At 44.2% G+C, this 19,845-nt stretch overlaps 2 protein-coding genes across 5 annotated transcripts in view; one reads left to right on the forward strand and one right to left on the reverse strand.

Annotated features, from left to right (window-relative positions):
• The window catches only part of UBAC2 (UBA domain containing 2), an 86,318-nt gene extending 79,175 nt beyond the window's left edge, over window positions 1-7,143 (forward strand). For all 4 annotated transcript variants that reach the window (XM_068182510.1, XM_068182511.1, XM_068182509.1 and 1 more), the window contains 2 exons: window positions 2,856-2,975; window positions 6,274-7,143. In XM_068182510.1, coding sequence (XP_068038611.1) covers window positions 2,856-2,975; window positions 6,274-6,381 — 228 coding nt within the window. In that variant the 3' untranslated portion in view covers window positions 6,382-7,143. The remainder of the gene's footprint in view (window positions 1-2,855; window positions 2,976-6,273) is intronic.
• Window positions 7,144-15,211: 8,068 nt separating this feature from the next.
• LOC137467286 (G-protein coupled receptor 183-like) lies at window positions 15,212-18,216 on the reverse strand. Its single transcript, XM_068178786.1, has 2 exons — window positions 17,466-18,216; window positions 15,212-16,588 (listed from the first exon to the last, which is right to left on the reverse strand). The coding sequence occupies exon 2, from the start codon at window positions 16,553-16,555 to the stop codon at window positions 15,497-15,499; it is 1,059 nt and encodes a 352-aa protein (XP_068034887.1). The 5' UTR covers window positions 16,556-16,588; window positions 17,466-18,216; the 3' UTR covers window positions 15,212-15,496.
• Between the last annotated feature and the right edge of the window lie 1,629 nt (window positions 18,217-19,845).

Consider the following 19,845-nt stretch of genomic DNA (forward strand, 5'->3'; position numbering starts at 1 on the left):
AACTGGAATTTGTGATACGTACTTGATGTTAAGACATTATTTGGTGCTTTGTATGGCTCAATTTAAAACAGATCTTCATGTTTCTGCTATGATAGATAAGGTTTTCTGAAGGTCTTTGCACAGTCACCATCTATACGGTAAATCCATAGCCTTGATCTCCGTCTTCTGTGGATTTAAGACATTAACTGCACTTCCCAGTTTTCCCTTTCCTTTATGAGACTGACCACATTACCAGTTCCATAGTTGCTGCTGCAGTTCCTTGAATCCCTGCTCTTTTGAGCCTGACCTTGTGGATGTGTGTCATCTAATTAGAAGCAAGACTGTGAAGGGAAACAATTTTCTTTCAGTTAAGATAAAGGATCCTAATGCACCCAGTTTTGGTGAAGTTTAAAATACTACACAGATGAGAAGTGCACCACAATGTTGGGATTAATCCTAACCATCATGGTTCACAGACCATTAAATGTTGGATATTTTCATCTCATTAATATAGTTAAGAACTGATACATTGTGTTTACCACAGTTTCCAAAGGTAAATGAAATACTCAGTTTTGATCTAATTTGTCTAGTCTCTTTTCTCTGGGAAGGGATCTTTATGTAAAACTATTTTGAATGCTTCAGTCAACATCTGTAATTTATTAAGGTATCTTCTGTAAACCTTTAAAACTAAATAGTTATATTTGTAAGGAAATGGCAGTTCTCATTGAAAATAATGAATTCTATGTATGTTAATGCAAACTGTATTGTAAACTTAAGATAAGGAGGTAGACAAGTCTGTAGTGTTAGGTAAGAGAGTACAGGACAGAAGATGCAAAACCAAACTGGAATAGGCAGCTCAGTATTGAAGCTCAGGGCACTGCTGGAAAGGTATGTTTATTTTGGTCTTCAGATACACTGAGATAAAGGTAAATTAATGTATATTGCAGATATTGTATTTGATATACATTATTGTGTATGACTTACGGTGCCTCAAAGGAATGTGTCATAGTCCGGTTCGTATTTTTACCAATTCAATGCGAATGACTTGTGGCAGCATTACTTTCTTCTCCTCAAGTCATTTCTAAATAGTAAAAACAGGTAAAGCAGCATTAGTGCAGTGCTCTCACTGAACTGTAGAGCTTAGTAGACTGTGAGAAATTCAAAGTTCAAATGCAACGTAATTCTGAGTTTTGGGAAATTATAGTTGGGGAAGTACAGAATGCGATTCCCCGAGACCACAAGGTAGTGCAGTGGTGTCAGTAGAAGATCTGATCCCGCTTTCTCCTTAGGCTTATGCTCCAAACCAGTTCTCCTTTTTACTACACTGTGCTGTTTGACTAACATGAGACTTACACAGAATCCTTTGATCAAAATGCCTTGAACGTTAAGCAAATATTTTATGGGAAATGTAAATGCATACTTTTTAAAATTCAAATTCACTAACAGTGGAATCTGTGTCTTGAAAATGGGTGATGGCTTCTGGCTATTTTACATCTTCACATGTACTCTAGTAAAGAAGGGACTTGAATATTTCTCAAGCTAATGTTTCAAGCTTCATGACTCTTCAAATGCTTTTTTTAAGTGTGCCATTGTACTGCCCCCTGTGGTGTCTGGGCTGGTTGGGTCTCTTCTGGACAGAACGGAAGGAAACAAAGGAAAGGGCAGGAATGCTAAATTTTTTTTTTTTTTTTTGAGCACATTTAGCTGTTGCTGATCTGATGGAGCAGCGGGTATTTAATGCTCTAAGGGTACATAAAGGCAGGAAGAGCAGTCTGAGAGAAGAAAAGAGAAAACTCTCGTAAGAGGAAGGCCTTCTGAGAAACAACGTTACTGAACTAAAATAGAGCAACTAGAGGAAGGAAGGCCATGTCCTATATATACAGAAAGGGAGGGGGATCTTCTCCATGGTAACACGGAGAACAGGGGAGGAGGAAAAGGACAACACAGACTGACAGACTGCAAAAGTCGTTCCAACTATAGGAAAGAGAGATTGGGGTTTGCTTTTACCTGCTCACAGGATCTATGGGCTTTGTCTGATACAAAATCCCTTCCAGAATGTCCGTTTCAGCTAATGAAATGCGGATTCATTATTTCTGGACAATTATAAAGCTTATATTTTAGTATTTCTTCTTTATGTTCCAAATATCTTACTATTACAAGAGTTGAAGCTTGGTTGTTACGAGGAAGTTTCAGTTCTGTGACTTGCACCATACCTATGTTACTGCTGTGTATTTGCATTATTACTATGTAGTTACAAGATGTTTTGGCACTGGAACATGGCCAGGTTTTGCAACCATATTTCATACACGGAAGTGAGGTAAATGTGGTGGGTCTGCAAGTCACACCGGTGTCACAGAAGCAGTCACTTGCATGGAAGTCTCAGGTGTCCTGAAGGTTGGGTTTATTCTGAGTTTCCTGATGTGATTTTACTGATGCACTGAGAAGCCCCTTTTGCTTTTTTCCCTCACTTATTTCTTGTACTCTTTTTCCCTCATTAACTTCAGCCACAATTTTGTGAAGTATTGCAGGACCTGCTGTTGCACCTCTTGCCAGGCGAGCCCCTGTTAGTAAAGACAGCTGTTTTTCAGCCTCAGAAACCTAGGACTGTACTAAACCAGAACTATCCCAATGGATTCGAAACATCCTTTCCTCCTTCTGTTAGCACTTTTCCTTTGTTTGCAGTGATTACTTCAATTAACAAGTAAAGAAGTAACCAGTCCAATTTTTGCTTCATAGGAGACTATGGCAGTTTTTGTTGTTTAAAATAAAGTACTTTACTTAAACATCTGCTTTCATATAATGTGGTGTGGATGACCTTTTTGTTTAAAACATTTGTAGTTCTTTTTGCAAAGACTGACAGTAGTGTCTGCTTTCAGGGTGGGATGATTAACTGGAATAGACTGTTTCCTCCTTTACGTCATAGACATAATGCAAATTATCAAGATCACCCATCTGAACAAGGCATACCTCCACCTACTGAGGTTTCTGAAGAGCAGGTAAACACTTTGTATTTTAAAATGGCATTTTAAATGGTTAGGAATTAATCTCTACTATTTTTTTTTTATCATCTGTTTACACAGTTTCTCTAATGGTTTCTATAGCAGCAAAAATGGGAATATAAGGTAATGGTCGCAATACAGAGACAGCGTATTGTCATTACTATTCAAACCAGACTTACAAAGCTACTTGGGAGTTTCTACTTTTATGTGTTACTGCTTGGATTTTGTATTTAAAGATGTTGATGGTTTCAGTAGGGGAAACTATTCAAATCTGATAAAATAAATGTTTCAAAGAAGGAAGAATGATAAATAAATTTCATTATTTGTCATGTAGAAATCATCTTCGCTGAAGTCCCCAGCTGAAGTTTCCAATTCAGTCATTTTGGGTTTTTTTAATAAAAATGTTATGCCAGCTGTGGACTGTAAAACACACTTGGGCTAAAACTTGGATGTTTCCCGCAATAATGTGGTCGATTAATTCCTTATACTGTTACCACATAGAAGTTTATGTCCTTTCTATCAAGTATAGATTTAGACTTCTAGAGTTTTTTTTTATTGTTTTATTCTCAAAAGAGATGATTATTTACTCAGAAATTTAAGATTAGTCTTATTCCTGCATTCAGGATTGATTGCATGCAGTCAAGTTCTCCAGGTTGTAGCCTACCTGCAGTTAGCTGTATTGGCCATTTTATAATTTCAGCTCTCTGCTACCCTTGAACAAGATTAGGTTTCTTTCCTTTTTTCCTTTTCTATAAGGAGATAAGTCAACACTCGGTAGCAGCAATGTCATTTTTAGTTTAAACTGAGCTTCTCTCAAACAGAAGTCTTTTCTATTTTCTGATTTTTAGCTTTGACTGGATGTTAGATTGTGTTCAAAATGTTCAAAATTTTTAACTGTACTTCTGACTGCAAACTTCCTGGGCTACATCTAGAAAGGGGGGTGAAAACCCAACAACAAAAAAACTCCCAAAAAATCAACAAAACTCCAACTAACTAACAAAAAGAAAATAATAAAAACCCCACATCAAAAAGCACATTCTGAGACAAAGCCCAGAAACTTGGTTTTGGCTGTCCTGAAAGCCTACTCAGTGGCAGTATGGGACGGAGCAAAAGCTTTCCCTGCTGGGTTGGCTTACTTCTTTAATTATTGGCAAATTCTGCTTATGGAGACTTCTATTTTTGGGCCAAAACTAATGAAATAGTTGCTAGTCTGGATTCTTACCCAAGGTCAGATTTATGAAAGCAATATATACTTATATTTTCTGATGCATTAAGGATGTAGGGCTCACTTGATTGCTGTCATTTGCAAGGCTCTCTGGTTATCCTGCAAAGAAGTCATTAAAGCTCCTTTGGTTTTTCAAGACTGTACCAATAATGACACAAGTTGTCTTAAAATGGCAGAAATGCAAGGGTTTCATCTGTTCATCACATTAAATTCTGTGAGCATTTGCAGTGCTTGTGGTACAAAAATCTCTGCATTTCTTGTGGAGTTTTAGCACCTTTAGTTGCTGTTGCCAGTTATGCACTGTTTCCTGGAGCTGGATTCATTTCCTGTGGTTAAAATATGCTCAGATTAAAAGAGGTTTTTGTTATTACTATTCCCTGTGGTGCTTGATGAATATTTCTGCAAATAGGAATGTTGCAATTCCATCCACCATTTCTTAAAGTTAGAATTCATGGCAACTGGAATAAAAACTTTACTTCTGAAGTATGTTTCTGTGGTTAGCTTTTATTGCACTGCCTGCCCTTTTTCTCATAAAAAACCCCACAATCTTAGATGAAAAATAAGAGTTACAGGTTACAAAATTGTGTTTGGACTTAAATTGTTGTTGCCGAAGTGTCAAAAGTAACAATTCGTTTCTCTCCCTACAAGAAGGTGAAAAAAACGTGGCAGTGGATTGTAAGGTTGATGTTCTGATATCCAAGGTAGCTGTTTTCAAATGTGTTGTGGTGGTGTATTTATATTAAGAAAAGGAGGACCTGTGCCTCTGGGCAAACTTGGCACTTTTATATTTCTCAGTAAGTCACCAAAGCAGAGATGACTAAAAATACTGAAACTTCTGGAGGTGTCTTAGAGGAAAGAAAAGCTGCTTTTGGTGGCAACTTTCTTTTAAAAATACTTTCAGTGCTACTGCTGCACATTGGTCTTGCACCCTGGGAAAATTCCTCTCAAGATGCGTACAGCCTCTTCTGCGTTCCTGCTTCACTCTGCTGCTGCAGGCTCACTGCAGGCAGGGGAGGAGAAGTAGAAGTAGCTCTCTGACAGCTTCTGTAGCCCAGGACTTCCAGGTTCAGGAGCTGTGGTGTCTGGTCCTGCTTCCCTTTGAAGCAGGATGAGGAATGCTTTATGCTGCCAGCGGCCACAGTTACTTTTACATGCCATTCCCTGCCCTCCTGCACCTTGTTTTTCCACTTCTGGAAGACTAATTATAAAAGTGAAATATAAAAGTTATATTGTGATTTTCAGTCATACCAAAGTAAGACTTATAGATTTTAAATGTACTTTAAATTGGTATTTAACCATCAATTAAAATTGCATTGTCTTTTTACACATCGTGCTTTTAATATCTGTTAACACAGGGCACAAAGATTAGGTGTCAAGTTGGTGATATTATGAAGAGAGCTGGTCAAGTGGTTATTGATTTAATAAAATCACTATCTTAATGTGCCCTTTTCCATGTTTTTCTTCCATCAGGTGTCATTGATTTTTGCTTTGCAGAGGTTTTTGGCAAAAAAAATTGCTTTTTTGAGTATATGTAGAAGCCCTCCAAGAATTTTACTAAACCAGTTGAAGTATTGTACTGCCTCTACGTTAGGACTAACTTTAAGGTTTTTTAAAAAATGCCCAACATCTGGAATGAATAGTTTTGAGAGGTTTTTTAATGCCCTCTGGAGAAGTAGATCTTTTCAAGGAGAAGAGCTGAATATTCATTCTTGATAGGATTTCTCATCTGCTCTATAATTCTGTGTTTTGGTCAGTGTTGATTACTTGAGATCCTGTTCTTGTTGAGAGCAGCAAGCCCCCAGGTCAGACTGTCATTTTCATGTGTGGTAACATACTTTGGATTTTACTCTTCTTTCAAAACTGGACCAGCCAGGAAAATGCAGGTGTGGCATTTTCTGCAGTCAGCTTTAGTGGTAAAAGGCGGTCGTCTCTGTGGCAAGGTTTTGAAGCACGCTGTCCCAAATACGTCTCTGATCAGTGGAAAAGTGATTTCTGACATTATTGACTAATGTGCACACAGTGTGAATAAAACTCTGGTTTTAAAGTGACGTTGCTTCATTTCTTTTCCAGGTCGCACGACTTATGGAAATGGGGTTTTCCAGAGGAGATGCTCTAGAAGCTCTGAGGGCTTCAAATAATGACTTAAATGTAGCCACTAATTTTCTACTGCAGCATTGATGGTTTTGTGTGTGAAGGAGCTTCACCCAATGGGTTTGTACATGCCTGGGAGAGGATCAAAGCCACCTGCTGGGCAGACTCACCAAGGTCAGCCAGCAAGAGCAAGAGAGACACGGCTCCGCGTGACCGGTGACTCAGAGTGATGTAAAGAAATGATGTGAACTGTTCCCAAGCCTTCGGATCACTTGGTGGTTCCTAGTCTGGTTATCCTCTTCAAATTAACTTTAGTTTCTACTTGTTACTGGGTATCACCTAAATTTATTTTTAAATAAAATAGGTGGGTTTTTTTTCTTGTAAATCTTTGTTAGACATTATCAGACTTAATGACTAGGGGAAGAAAAAGCTCCAACAACTACAACAGCTAGATTTACCTGTCAAGAAAAATCATATTTTCTTCATTTACAAGTCTAATTTCTCTAGCTTAAATGTTATTTTACAGTACTTGATTTTTTATTACAGTAATAAGAGGTTTGAAGATCACTTCATTTTCAACTCAATAAAGGGTTATGGGACTATTATGTCATTCTTTGCAAAGTTTTGTTAATGCCTGTAATATTTTATTTCTCAAATTTCTTTTTGAATAAAAGTTGTCATTCAGCACATCATAGATAGGGTGAGAGAAAATTCATGTGTGTATGGTAAGCTCTGGCAAGTGACCACTGTAAATTTGAATTTTTACAAACTGAGTGAATTGCTGTTCAAATACGGGTCATGAAGATACTCACTGGAAGCAATAAAGGTGAATCGAATGATGCAATAAGATCAGAAGTGGAATGATTGATGTGAATGACTTCATGGCTAACTCAGAGATGTCTTCTGTAACAATGGATGTATGCAGTGTCCTATATGCTGCTTTCAGTTTTTTCAGCTGGCTACATACTGTCTTACAAGAAAATGACAGAAAGCTAACTTTACTACATAAAAGTCTAGTTTTCTTGTGTCAGAGATGAGGATGGCCCTGCATTTGCTGAATCCTCACTGTCTGGTCAACTTAGTGTTGACTGCTGGAACATTCACATTAGGGCTGATCCAGGCTGGCGCAGGAGGCAACGGGACAGATGTGCCAAGTTTGTGGCTTGCTGGGTTTGAAGCTTAGATTGATTCCTCAGTCAGCTTGCTTGGCTTGACTCTCAGAAGTGCTCAGTATTAGCACCTTAGGAGTTGCAGGAGGTGGAGTGCAGAGAGGGGAACATCTCTATAAAAGCAATCTGAAGGAATACAAGATTCCAAAGTGCAACTCCATCGAACCAGTCTACACAGGTATCTTACGCATTTCATGTATGTTTCTGTCTGTGCTTGTGTGTGTGCAGCGTGTGCATATGTGTCTGTTTATATACACACAGGCATATTTAATACATGCATACATTTAGAATAAGGTGTAGGTTGTAAGAACTGTAACAGGGGCAATAACAGGTGTATAGGGGATGTTTTGGAAATCTAGATGAAACGCTGTACCACAGCACAGATCATTGCAGTCTCACTTGGTCTGGAAAACATATTAGGAAATTGCAGGACAAGATTTAGGGTGAGAGAGAGATACGTCTCTTTCCTTTTTAAATTAACTGATAAAACTGAAAAAAGTCCTTTGGGCATACATGTCGTTATCTAGAAATTGCATCAAATTTATGCAGCTTTCAGCACATGACATAATTTTTAATTAAGTCAGTGTTCTGTATGTATTTCTTTGGTATTTTTCAGTGGGTTAAGTAAGGGGGTTTTGGAATGACAGTATGTTTTCTTGGGCTTTGATCAATCTCCTTCAGGGTTTGGCTTGTTTCTATGATCATATTATTTAGGTAGGGTCTGCTTTTTAAAAAAGGTTGAAAAGTTTTGTTTGTGTGAAGCTGAAGCTATGTGTGTGTAGACCACAGACACTTCTGTACCCAGGGAACTCTGGAAACCTGTCTTGGAAAGCAAAGGATACATGTAAGAAAAAGAAGTCCTACCATAATGTGTATATGCAGACTACTTAAATGTTTTGTAACAAGTACAGGTTTTAATTTTGAAACATACTGATTCTTCCTTCACAATTATTTTATCCAAAAATAGCAATAAAGACTGGTAAATTAATTCAGAAATCAGATTTTGTCTGTAGGAAATAAAATACCTATCCCAGAGTAAATAAACATGTTCTTTTCAGACATTGTCCTGCTGTAGGGACAAGCAGAAAGAGTATTTAGTTCTTGGAATTTTAAAACATGTTGAGCGGCATATGGGGTATGTAAGTGGATATTCTCCAAGTCTAAATCCTTTCTCACTGTTGCCTGTACAGGGGGATTCAAATGTCACGATTGCATGGAAAATCCCATTTTGCTGGGCATTCTGCAAAACATGGTTAAACATAAGGGGTAAAATGCAGGTCTTGGTGATGTCAATTGGAAATTCCACTTGATTACAAGAAAAGTTTGTGTTTAAAATGCTTCCAGGGTTGTGCTTTCCAATTAAAAAAAAAAAAAAAAAAAAAAAAAAAGTGGTAAAAGAAGGGTCTGAGATGCTGTTGAAAACAGTTCCTGTTTCATGGAAGAACCATAGAAGAAAGATTCACACGTTAGAGCTGGAAAACAACTCAGTTTCCATTTGATGGTGAAGTTTTCATGAACTGTTTCTGGGAATGTGAGGAACATGTTCTTCACAGCCTACGCTGGGTTTGTCTGATATGGTTTTGAATGTCTCATCACACAGTTTCTAATCTGTGTGTGACACAAGCCATATTTTTTGGGCAGCATGAAAAAGGCAGAATACTTTTCTACGTATTGGATTTCACATCCCTAGAAAATTGAGTCTAGTTCCAGTAAAGTCAAGATGTAATATTTTGAAATAAAAGTAGTTGCTGCTGTTAAAATTTCCCTACTAGACAGGGAATATAATCTTGTGAGATAGCACTGGAGTAATTTATTGGGGGACTTTCCTAGACAGGTATGTGACACTTTGAAATACACCCACAGTGAGGTTGATATTTGTGTAAATCTACCTGATAAGCCACCAGGCTCAGGTTCTCAAGCCTTAACTTTTTGCCAAGATGGAGATTGATTGGTCTCAACACCTACCAAAACCATTTTCCTTCCTCAAAACAAGCATTAAAGGCTGCCTGTTAGTGAGCACAGGGACTGTTGCAGCTGGTTCACGCACCAGCCTGTGCTGTCTAGCACTTACCAGTGCCTTTTGGAATATGTGGTGGAGAAAAGGTCTTGTTATTTTTGTCTGGAAGAGAAGAACAAGCCAGAAAAACTTACTCCAAGGCAAAGGGCAACGTTTCTTGCTCTCCTGTTTGTATGTATATGTATATATATGATGATATATATGCATATATGTGTGTATGCATGTGTATATATACAGAGAGTGAGTGAGAATATTTATGTATTGGTTCAGTGAATTTAAGTGGCGCTAAGAGTTTGTTAAAAGAAAATTAAGAGTCTGTATTCAAAGACCCCCCCCCTCTCAAACGTGTGTATTTGGAGTATCTGTGCAATTGCAAAGGCACCAAGCTTTGGAAACACTCCAAACTACAATTCCCATGAGGAGAACTGCATCTGTTTGAGGATCAATAAATACATTATTTGAACTAATAGAGGGATTTGATACAAAAGTGCAATTAAATTCTTGTGTATTCTTCCACAAGAAAAACCTATGTGTGATTAGCTTTCTTTAACTGTGTGGCCACAGTAATCAGTATTTAATATAAATGAGCATGTTTTGAACAAATGAATTGTTGTACTCAGAGACTCACATGAACACACAAACACTGTATGTGTTTATATATATGCACACATGCATACATATTTATTTATATATATATATATGTAAAATGTGTGTGCATGTACTTAAAAAATATTGGTTTAATTTTTAGTAGGATTACATTCCTCCTGTTTCCATATATAAAGGGATTCTTTCACCACAGAAAGTCCACTCTGAAACAAAGAGGGTGTGTGCTTCCAACAGTGTTTGGTACAAATATGAGGTGAGACACCAGCAACGGGAGCAGAGGAATATTGCAACTGGACAAATGGGTGTGCCTGTTGAGAATCTCAACACACTGGTAGTTCAGCTGTCATTATTTGTTTTCCAAAGGAGAGTTTTAAGAGGAAAGTGAAGTTAGTTTGACTTACACCTGTTTATAGGGGGCTGTTTCTAAACCTGAATGGTTGCAGTGGGAAAAGCAGGAATATACATTAAAAGTGGGTGAAAAATTCCAGGATCATGGATGAAGTGAAAGCAGGATCTGACTTTTTGACTGAGGATAGGTAGGGACCATAAGGGTCATGTAAGATTAGCAAAGGAAAGGACTTGAGAGAGATGAGGCAGGTGGAACTGAGCAAACCCAGAGAGTTTGGGAAAGAGGAGCAAAGTAGAACTGAAGATGGAAAGAGAAAACCTGCTGAGAGAAAGGGGACAGAGTGTTGCATCACTTCAGTTCAGTTTTAAAAGAATTCACAGGATTTCATGTGGAAAATGAAAATATGCAAGGTTATGGCTAATCTCGTACTGAAAATCCACTCTTTTTTTAGGAGTGTCTGATAGGGGAATCCTCACATTTCTTTGGTCAGTTTGCAGGAGGTGGTACATGTGGCAAGTGAGAAAGCAGTGTAATCCCAGCAGCTGGGCAGTGCAACAAACCCTGGAGCCACTCATATGTGAGAATGCAGATGCTTCTGGCTTCCAAAGCAGTTAGCCCTGCCAACCTGACTTCTCCTGGCACCTCTCCATCCCAGCTGTGGAGAGACCTCCTTCAGAAAGAACACAGCTCCTCGCAGGTCCTGCAGCTTCTCCCACGGAAGGTGGTTTATAATTCCCTGTTCCATGAGAGCACACCACCTGTGTAAGGGAACTGGATTGAGAGCTTGTGCTTGCCCCTCACTGCTTCTGGGCATTTGCTTGGGGTGGGGGGGCAGAGGCACAGGTGCACCTCTGAGGAGAAAACAGTTGTCTGCATCTTCTGGCCTGATCAGTCACACTGGGGCTTGTTACTTGGCCATGAGAAGCTTTTATTTTTAGTAGATATGTGCATTATTACATCACAATATTCTACTGGCTTACAAAGATGGCTTACAAATATTATGTATTACATGCAATAGTTTCAGTTCAGGACATTTTGAAGCACAGACTGAAGAGGTGTGTAAGTAGGGAACCACTGCTAAGGGAAAAAAGCTGTTCTGTTTGAGCTCTCTCCAGCCCACCTTTCACTAGACCAGGTTGCTCAAAGCTCCATGAAACCCAGCCCTTGAACACTTCCAGGGATGGGTCATCCACAGCTTCTCTCGGCAACCTGTTCCAGTGTCTCACCACCCCCATGTAAAGAACTTTGTCTTAATATCTCATCTAAACCTGTCCTCTTTCAGTTTGAAGACATTCCCCCTTGTCCTGTCACTACAGGCTCTTGTCAAAACAGGCCCTTGTCTAAAGTGCCTCTCCAGCTGCCTTGGAGGCTTTAGGTACCTAAATTTTCAGTGCTCTAAGGTGTCCCTGGATCCTTCTCCAGGCTGAACAACGCCAAGGCTCTCATCCTGTCTTCAAAGGAGAGATGTTCCACAACCTGGAACTTGCTCCAACAGGTCCATGTTGTTCCTGTGCTGGAGACCCCAGATGCAGTGTTCCAGGTGGGAGCGCACTGAAGTTGAATATAGGGACAGCATCATCTCCCTTGAACTGCTGGTCGTGCTGCTTTTGACGCAGCCCAGGATATTCTTCTGATGCAAGCAATATATACTATATCCTATATCTGTGCATGTATTACCTATTGTTGTGCGTCCACAGAGTGTACTCTGCCCTCAGATAAAAGTGCAATCTTCTCTTAGCAGACAGTACAGCACCAATAGGCTGCAGAAAAGCAAGAATTACCTGCATACTGTGCAGTTACAGCTCCGCACGGAACGCCTTCCATCCCAGTGCGCTGTCGTGTGCTTCCCATACACGCCGCCACCACCCGCCTTGCGGAAGGTGCCACATTCCTACGCGGCAGCAGACGCGTGGGGGAAGCACAGCCCCATCTGTCACCGTCTTCTTAGCTTCGTGGGCGTATTTTTAACCCCGAGCAAAGGTTCCGACTCCCTCTTTCGGCGGGAAGCGGCGCTGCCCCCCTCGTCGGGGCGGGCACTGCGCCCCAGGGGCTCCCTCCTGCCCGGGTAGCCCCAGCCGGGGCTTGGGGGTCTGCGCCCGGGGGAGCCCGGGGCTGGCAGGAGCAGCGGCCGGGCGGAGCCGCTGGAGAGGTACTTAAAAGACAGGCAGGTGCTGCACTTGTGGGCATGGTTTAGCGCTGGCCTTGGCAGCGCTGGGTTAATGGCTGGTCCCAATTATCTCAGAGGTCTTTTCCGACCTAAATGATTCTGTGCTTCTGCGTTTTTGTGATTCCAAGGGGTCGCCGGTGGGTCAAAGCGTGGCAGCGGACGGTAGCTGCTGGGCTAGCAGGGTACAGCAAGAATCATGCCAGGATCTTGGACTGAACAAGTGAATGGCAAAGTGTAGGAAAAAGTTACTGTGCCTCTAGACAAAATGCTGTGTATGCTTTCTCTTCAATTTTAGAGAAATGCTCCTTTTTCAAGCAGACAGGGATCACCTGCAGGTGGGCAAGCTAATCTGGGCAAAAGAGGGTTCTTTAGAGTTCTCCTTTGCCCAGATTCCTCATGACCACTCTGCCCAAGTCCCTCCCTTCTCCATCTTGTGGATATTCCCTCAGCTCCAGCTAATTGCCTGCTGTCCCCAGACTGGTACTTTCAAAAGCAAAGTAGCCGAGGCTGGTATCCATCCAGAGGAGGAAGGCCAGATCCCTCCTGCATTTTGCAGCACTACACCCAACTCTTCAGCCATTTCCTACTCCAAAGGCTCCTACTGGTGGCAAGAGGTGGAGGTACCTTCCTTAATAAAGTACTTCTGAGAAAAACAGAGTCCAATAAGCAGCAAATGGTTATGTTTATACTCCACCTTTTCCTGAGAAGGCTTGGTCGTAGATTGGCTTTTTCTCAGCTGTGGGCTGCAGCTTGGCAAAACATCTCAATGTCTTGATCTTGAGTAGGAGTTGGCCATTGCTGCAGACCCCTGCTCTGGTGTTCACATGGAAACCAACAGCTACGAACCACTGGCAGCCCCCAACACAGTCCTGCGGAATTTGAGTTACAAAGATGGCAGAGCCAAGCTCGTCATAGCATGAGTAGGTGATGTTAGGGGCAACAGCCACCACCTGTGGATGGGGAGGTTCAGACATGACAGTGGGAAAAATGTTTTTATCCAGAGGGCAATGCAGAGTGGGAACTGTCACCTCAGCAAGGGGACCCACCTTGCCTGGAGTTTCTAAGCCTTGTCTGCACGAAGCCATGTCTAGCCTGACGTTGTGCCAGCCACAGTCCTGCTTTGGGAGGGCTGTTGGATGGGGTGATGCAGAGATTCCCTTCCAGCCATCACTTCCCAGACATATTAATAGGGCAATGTAACTGTACAGCTACTACCAACCTAGCCAGACTCCTTCAAGGGTGTTCAGACCACTGATATCCTCCCAGCTCTTTCTTGTCCATTGTAATATGCTTTTCAGGACAAAGGCCCTGTGCAGGTCAGCACTGAAGTTGAACCTGCTTTGAGGAGGTCTCAGCCTCCAGAAAGGACCTACTGGAGTTTGTTTCCCACCCAAGTTATTTTAGACATCCCTCATAGTCAGCCTTCAGCATGCCTTCAACCTTCAGACCCATACCATAAGTAAAACCATCACCATCCAAAAAGCTCGTTCATGTGCACTTAAAACAATAAAGGGCTGCATGTGACTATTACTAACTTTCTAGGCATAAAAAGGTTATAACCTTAAAGAATTATTTGTATTAACCAAAAGTGTCTGTTCATGAAACCTTTTCAGGTACACTTTTCAGTAAAATAAGCAGGTTGTTTTTCCTTTTAATGTCTCTGTGTGTATCTGTCCCTTCCAACTTCAAACAAAAGGCTAGACGTGCCAGGAACTGTGAAATCCTATGTGTGGGTTTTTTTATCAGAGTCTAGTGATTTCAGCAAAGAGCTGAGGAGGCTCCTGCTAACTTTCTCCTCGTCTGAGAGGCACAAACCTCAGCAGGAACCTGATGTCCCAGGGCTCCTTCTCTTGCTCTGGCAATATTCACAAGCAACCTCCCTTAGCAGGGCTCTCAGACTCCTCAGGGCACCAGCTCCAAGGTTGGTCAAGGTCACAAAAGGCCACCCTCAGTTCTTGTCCCTATTTCTCTACTCCCTTCAAATTAAGGAGTAATGGGAAGGTTTGCCCCATGAGTACATCCAGGGCAGGTTTGCAGCCTTAGAGCTGGGCTGGGATCCAGGCCATCCCTAGGATCCCCTTCTTAGCAGTGGGTCCCAGGGCGACTGCAGTGTGGTCAAGTGTGAGGAAGTTCCCCCTGGGGAAGAAGCAGTCACCCAAATGGTGAATGTAGGCAGCAGCACATCCAGGAGCTCTACAGATTCACATCCTCTCACTTCTTCCTAAGGAGAGGACTTTTCCAGCATCTCCTACACACCCCACACCTACTGCTTGCCCCATGCAGAGCCCTGGTGCAGGAGCGGGATGCTGGGCAGGCAGACAACAGAGCTGCTGTTTGTCGGCGCGGAGAAGGAGCTATAGGCCATCTTCTGCATGCAAATAACGTCCCGGCCTTTTCCTGGAGTGCCCTGAGTCCATCTCCTCCATGCTGTCTGCCCTGAAGCATGCAGGGATGCTGCTGTAGTGCTCCAGGGGCAGTGCAGGGGAAGGGGACAGAGGGACATCCACGGGGTTAGCAGCACACCTCAGCCCCACAGGGGTGCAGACAGGATGGGAGAGAAGTGCAGTGCAGTGCTGGGAAACCTCCAGCTGGGTTTGCCAGACAGAGCAGCTGCACGAACTGCCTCCACTGGGGCAGGGATGAAAAGGTGCCTCTCCGTGCTCCACGCTGGCAGGTGCAGCAGTGCTGAGCATAGAGCCAGGCATGCAGAGCCAGGCATGCAGAGCCAGGCAGGGCTTTGTCCCTGATGGGTTGGCTTTGAGAGAGCCCCTGGCTCCAGGCAGGGAAGTGATGGAGCCTGTTGAAGGTGCTGGTCCTGCAGCTCGACTCCACCTCCTGCCATCGGGGACGGTCCATAAGTCACAGGCCAGGGCAAAAGGGAGGGGCTAGTGCTGCTAGACGGAGCTGGAGCCGGGCGGCTGGCTGTTGCTGTTGCTCTCCGAGGGGGTCTTGGCAGTGGAGGAGGTGGCCAGGGAGCCGCTGTTCCTGAAGAGGCGGAGCAGCCTCCGCTTGTAGCCCCGGAAAGCGAAGAAGTAGATGATGGGATCAATGCAGCAGTTGAGGTTCATGAATGCCACAGTGATTTGCAGGGACATCTTGAAGGCTTGCTGCTCACGGCAGGATGGCTGGTAGAGGATCTTCCTGACCATGAACTGGACAATGTTGAGGTGGTAGGGACTGAAGCAGAGCAGGACAGCCAGGAGAACCACCAGGATGACAGTGAAGGCCCTGTGGTGGTGCCCATTCTTCACTGTCAGCGGGTTCTCCTTGGCTGTCTGGCAGAGCTTGAGGTTGATCCTCACATAGCACACCAAGATGATGCCCACAGGCAGGAAGAAGCCAAGCATGCAGGCCACCAGAAGCAGGTAGGGCAGATTGGGAATCTCCTCAAAGTTGAAGTACTCCATGCATGTCAGCTTGTCTCCCATCCTTCGCGTCATGGGCCGCAGGAGCAGCGGAGCCGTCTGCAGGAACACCAAGGACCAGATGAAGACGCAGATGCCCCTGGCACGGCTCATCTTCCGAATCCTGCCGGGGTGCCTGGTGCGTACCACAGCAACATAGCGGTCCACGCTCACGCAGGTCATGAAGTAGATGCTCACATAGGTGTTCATGTAGAAAATAAAAGCTGTGATCCGGCAGAACCAGTCCCCAAAGGGCCAGTCAGACTCCAGGATGTAGTAGGCAATCCTGCCCGGCAGTGCCAGGGTGAAGAGGGCATCGGAGAGGGCCAGGTTCACCAGGTAGAGGTTGGTGGAGTTGAGTTTCTTCTTCCTGCGCTGGAAGGTGATACAGAGGGCCAAGACATTCCCACAGGCACCAAACACCAGCAGGATGATGTAGAAAAGGGAGAAGGTGACTTTGGTTGAAAAGTGGTGGTTGTGCACGTTGCAGCTGCTCTGGTTGCTGGAGGTGAGGTTGGTGGGCAGGAACACGTCTTCCACAAGAGCCATTTCCACGGTGCCTCACGAGCTCTTGCTCTCTCCCTTGGAATAAGAATAGACATGAAACTTGCAGCTTATTGATAACAGGAGCGGCACCCTTAGAGCTGGCCCTCATCACAAAACAAAAGCCCTGTCCCCTACTCCAGCCACCCCCCACCCCCACCCCCAGCAGCACACAGCTTGAGTAATTTGGAAAAATGCTTCTCTTGTGATTTTGGTGAGAGCATCTCAACAGTGGCTGTGACTCATTCTCCTTTTCTTATCACAAGCTACTCTTAATTTTGTTTTTTCACAAGTCCAATCAATATGAGAAAGGACTGGAGGTGCTGGGAGGGGGAACTGCCTGTCACACGAGGAAGGTCCCAAACTCATCTGGCGGCAATCATCATTTACTCGTTACTGCGAGGGGAATGTGGAGCTTCGTTGAGAAAACCTGGAGGGGCCGGAGCCTGGGAGGGCTGGGGGACCGGCGGGCAGAAGAGCTGAGGAGCACTTTTGTAACTCTCGGGCGGGACCAAAAGAGCAGCAAAACTGAAGAAATTCAAAGACTGGAAAAAACCTAGCCTTCCACAAAAAAATCCCCAACCTTCCCCAAAAATCCCGTGACCCATGCTCGTCCGATCAGGGAGCTGGGAACACTCCAGCACCGAATCCCCGCTCCCCGCACGCTCTCCCGCCGCTCGCCCCGCTTTGGGCACGGGATCCGCGCTCATGCCTGGTGACAGCGGTGTCCCCTGGGCTGCGGGGCTGCAGCAGCTGCCGGGACGCGTGTCCCCCACGCCGCTCACCGCACGCTGCTGTGTCCCGCCGCCGCGCTCCGCTCCGAGCACCGCCGCCCCGGGACGGGACGGGGCGGGCGCAGCGCTGCTTCTCGTCCCCCGCGGCGCGGACCCCGAGGGGCTGGGACGGTCAAAGCCACAAGCACGAAAGGGAGGTCAGGGGCTCCAACCTGAGTGCGGCGGTGCCGCCGCCTTCTTCTCTTCCTCCTCTTCCTCCTCCTCCTCCTCCCGCCCGACTTTTGGGGGGCGGCGAGCGCGAAGACTCCTGCCCGTGTCCGGCACCCGGGCTCCCCAGCCGTGTGAGCGCCTCCCGGGATTCGCTCACATTATAAAAGCACCGTGAGATTTGGGGGTTTTTTGTTTGTTGTTTTTTGTTGGTTTTTTTTTTTTTTTCCTTAGGGTTAGTAAAACTGTGTTCTTTCTGGGTGGGGCTTTTAGTTTTTTTTTCTTTCGGTATGTGAGAGGCACACTGCCGCCGCGGGGGATATTCTCAGTAGTGGTACTGGAGAAGATAAATGACTGTACCTGCGCGGCAATCGCTCCCGACATCTGAGCCGACTTGGGGTTTTACTCTGAAAACTTCTACAAGGATGCAAAATGCAACTGAGCGATGAAAACAACTTCAGCTCTGGTTCACGTGCGGTCCAGAGTGCTCAGCCCGGGCACACGCACATGGCCACCCACGGCAGCACGATCGGACCACGGCAGATTTTACAATAAAGTTGAGGCAAATTTTCAAAGGAACTTATTCTGCTTGTGGCCAGTGCAAGCCATGCTGTGCCTGTGGTGAAACCCAGATTTGCCTTTCACACACACATAGAGACATCACCAGCCACGGCTCCTTAGGGCAGACATTGGGTTCAATGAAACAATCTGCCCTTAGTGGAAGAATACATTTGTTATTAAGATGAGATATTGTGTGGTGAAAGTGGGGCAGAGCCCCTTGTCCCAGCTGGAAGTGTCACGGCGGGCTCTGTCCCCACAGAGTGCTGGGCAGTGGAGGGCTGTGATTTATCCCTCAGCCCTGTATGTGTGTCTTACAGCGTGGAGAGAGTACTTTCCTTCCCAGCACTTCCCAAAATGTTTGCAGAAGCGCAGCCTGCCCTATGACCAGCAGGATGGCCTTCCCCATGGTGGCTTTTTTACTGGAGACCACTAGGGTTTTCAAATCCCAAGAGGAATTTTTATGCTTTTTAAAATGGTTCTAGGTTTTTTTTTGTTTTGTTTTTGGTTTTTTTTTTTTTTTTTTTTTTTTTTTTTTTTTTTTTTTTTTTTTTGTTTTTTTTTTTTTTTTTTTGTGGTGGTAGTGATGATCTTGCTGGTGTCTGGTTTTATCCCTCAAAAAAATTCCTAATAAACCAGGAAATTCCCATCACTGGGCGTTTGGGACGCTACTGAAAAACTGAAGCCAAAAAATACAAAGGTTAAGATTACAGTTAAGCTCAACTTCCATATTTCCCTCTGGGTCAATAAAGCTCAGCTAATTATTTAATTGCATAATATTTTTCATGTTTTAAAACAGCGACATTAGACTCAGTACTAATCTGTGTACTCATGTACTGTGAGTCATCTGTATAGAAATTACACATTATTGTCATGAATTTACTAGAAGTTGAAGGTACCTAGCAAGACTAATAGTGAAAATTGGCTAACAAGCATCTGTTAATGAAGACACTTTTGTTGCTCGAGGGTTTATGTTACACGGAGGGAAAGGTCAGCTAATAACAGAATAGCTGCTGAGTAAATTATTAAAAATATTCCCTAGTAAAACAGGGGTTTTCTACTTGCACATCTGTCAAGAGTTAAGCTAATCAGACTTGCGTGGAGTTGAAATGTTCTTGAGCTGTTTCATCGTGATGGTGAAAACAGCCAATGGATTTACCATTAGAGAAGTGTTACGTCTACAGAAATCCTGAGCCCACACCAGCGAGTGGATCCAGGACTGTCCTTTCATCTCCCAAAAGCACTGCACGACAAACAGCTGCAGCTGAGACAAATACCGGTCTCATCGATTTGGGGCACTGTGGCACTGACCATGCATAACAGTCTCCCACATGAGAGTTTTATCTCCACAAATTAACACTGTCGAGGAAATAAACTTGGATGAAGCTCAGCAAAATGCCATTGGTTTCCACCCAGGGGCCCACAGCGCCTCGGACCGGACGGAACCACCAGTGCCTGGCAGGGATGGATGGGGAGGTTTGTGATGCAAATTCTTGCCCGGGACTTTTCCGAGCAGTCAAACAGGCCCTTTGTACAACCCCTCCCGTCCCTGGGCTCTGCGCTCACGCAGGCACTGAAGAGAGAGCTGCAGATCCCAGAGGAGCAATAACGTGCTGATGGCCCAGCAGCTGCCACCTGCCTGGGGATGGAGGACTTCTCATGGAGCCCACGGGAGCAGGGAAGTGCCGGCGCTGTGTCAGCCGGGGCCTGGATAAAGGAGGCTCGGCGGGGTCCCAGCCCCTGCGCAGAGGCACAGAGGAGGGAGATGACCCAAGTGGCACCACCAGCCTCCAAAAC

Source organism: Anomalospiza imberbis, chromosome 2 (assembly GCF_031753505.1).
Source record: "Anomalospiza imberbis isolate Cuckoo-Finch-1a 21T00152 chromosome 2, ASM3175350v1, whole genome shotgun sequence".
Taxonomy (NCBI): Eukaryota; Metazoa; Chordata; class Aves; order Passeriformes; family Viduidae; genus Anomalospiza; species Anomalospiza imberbis.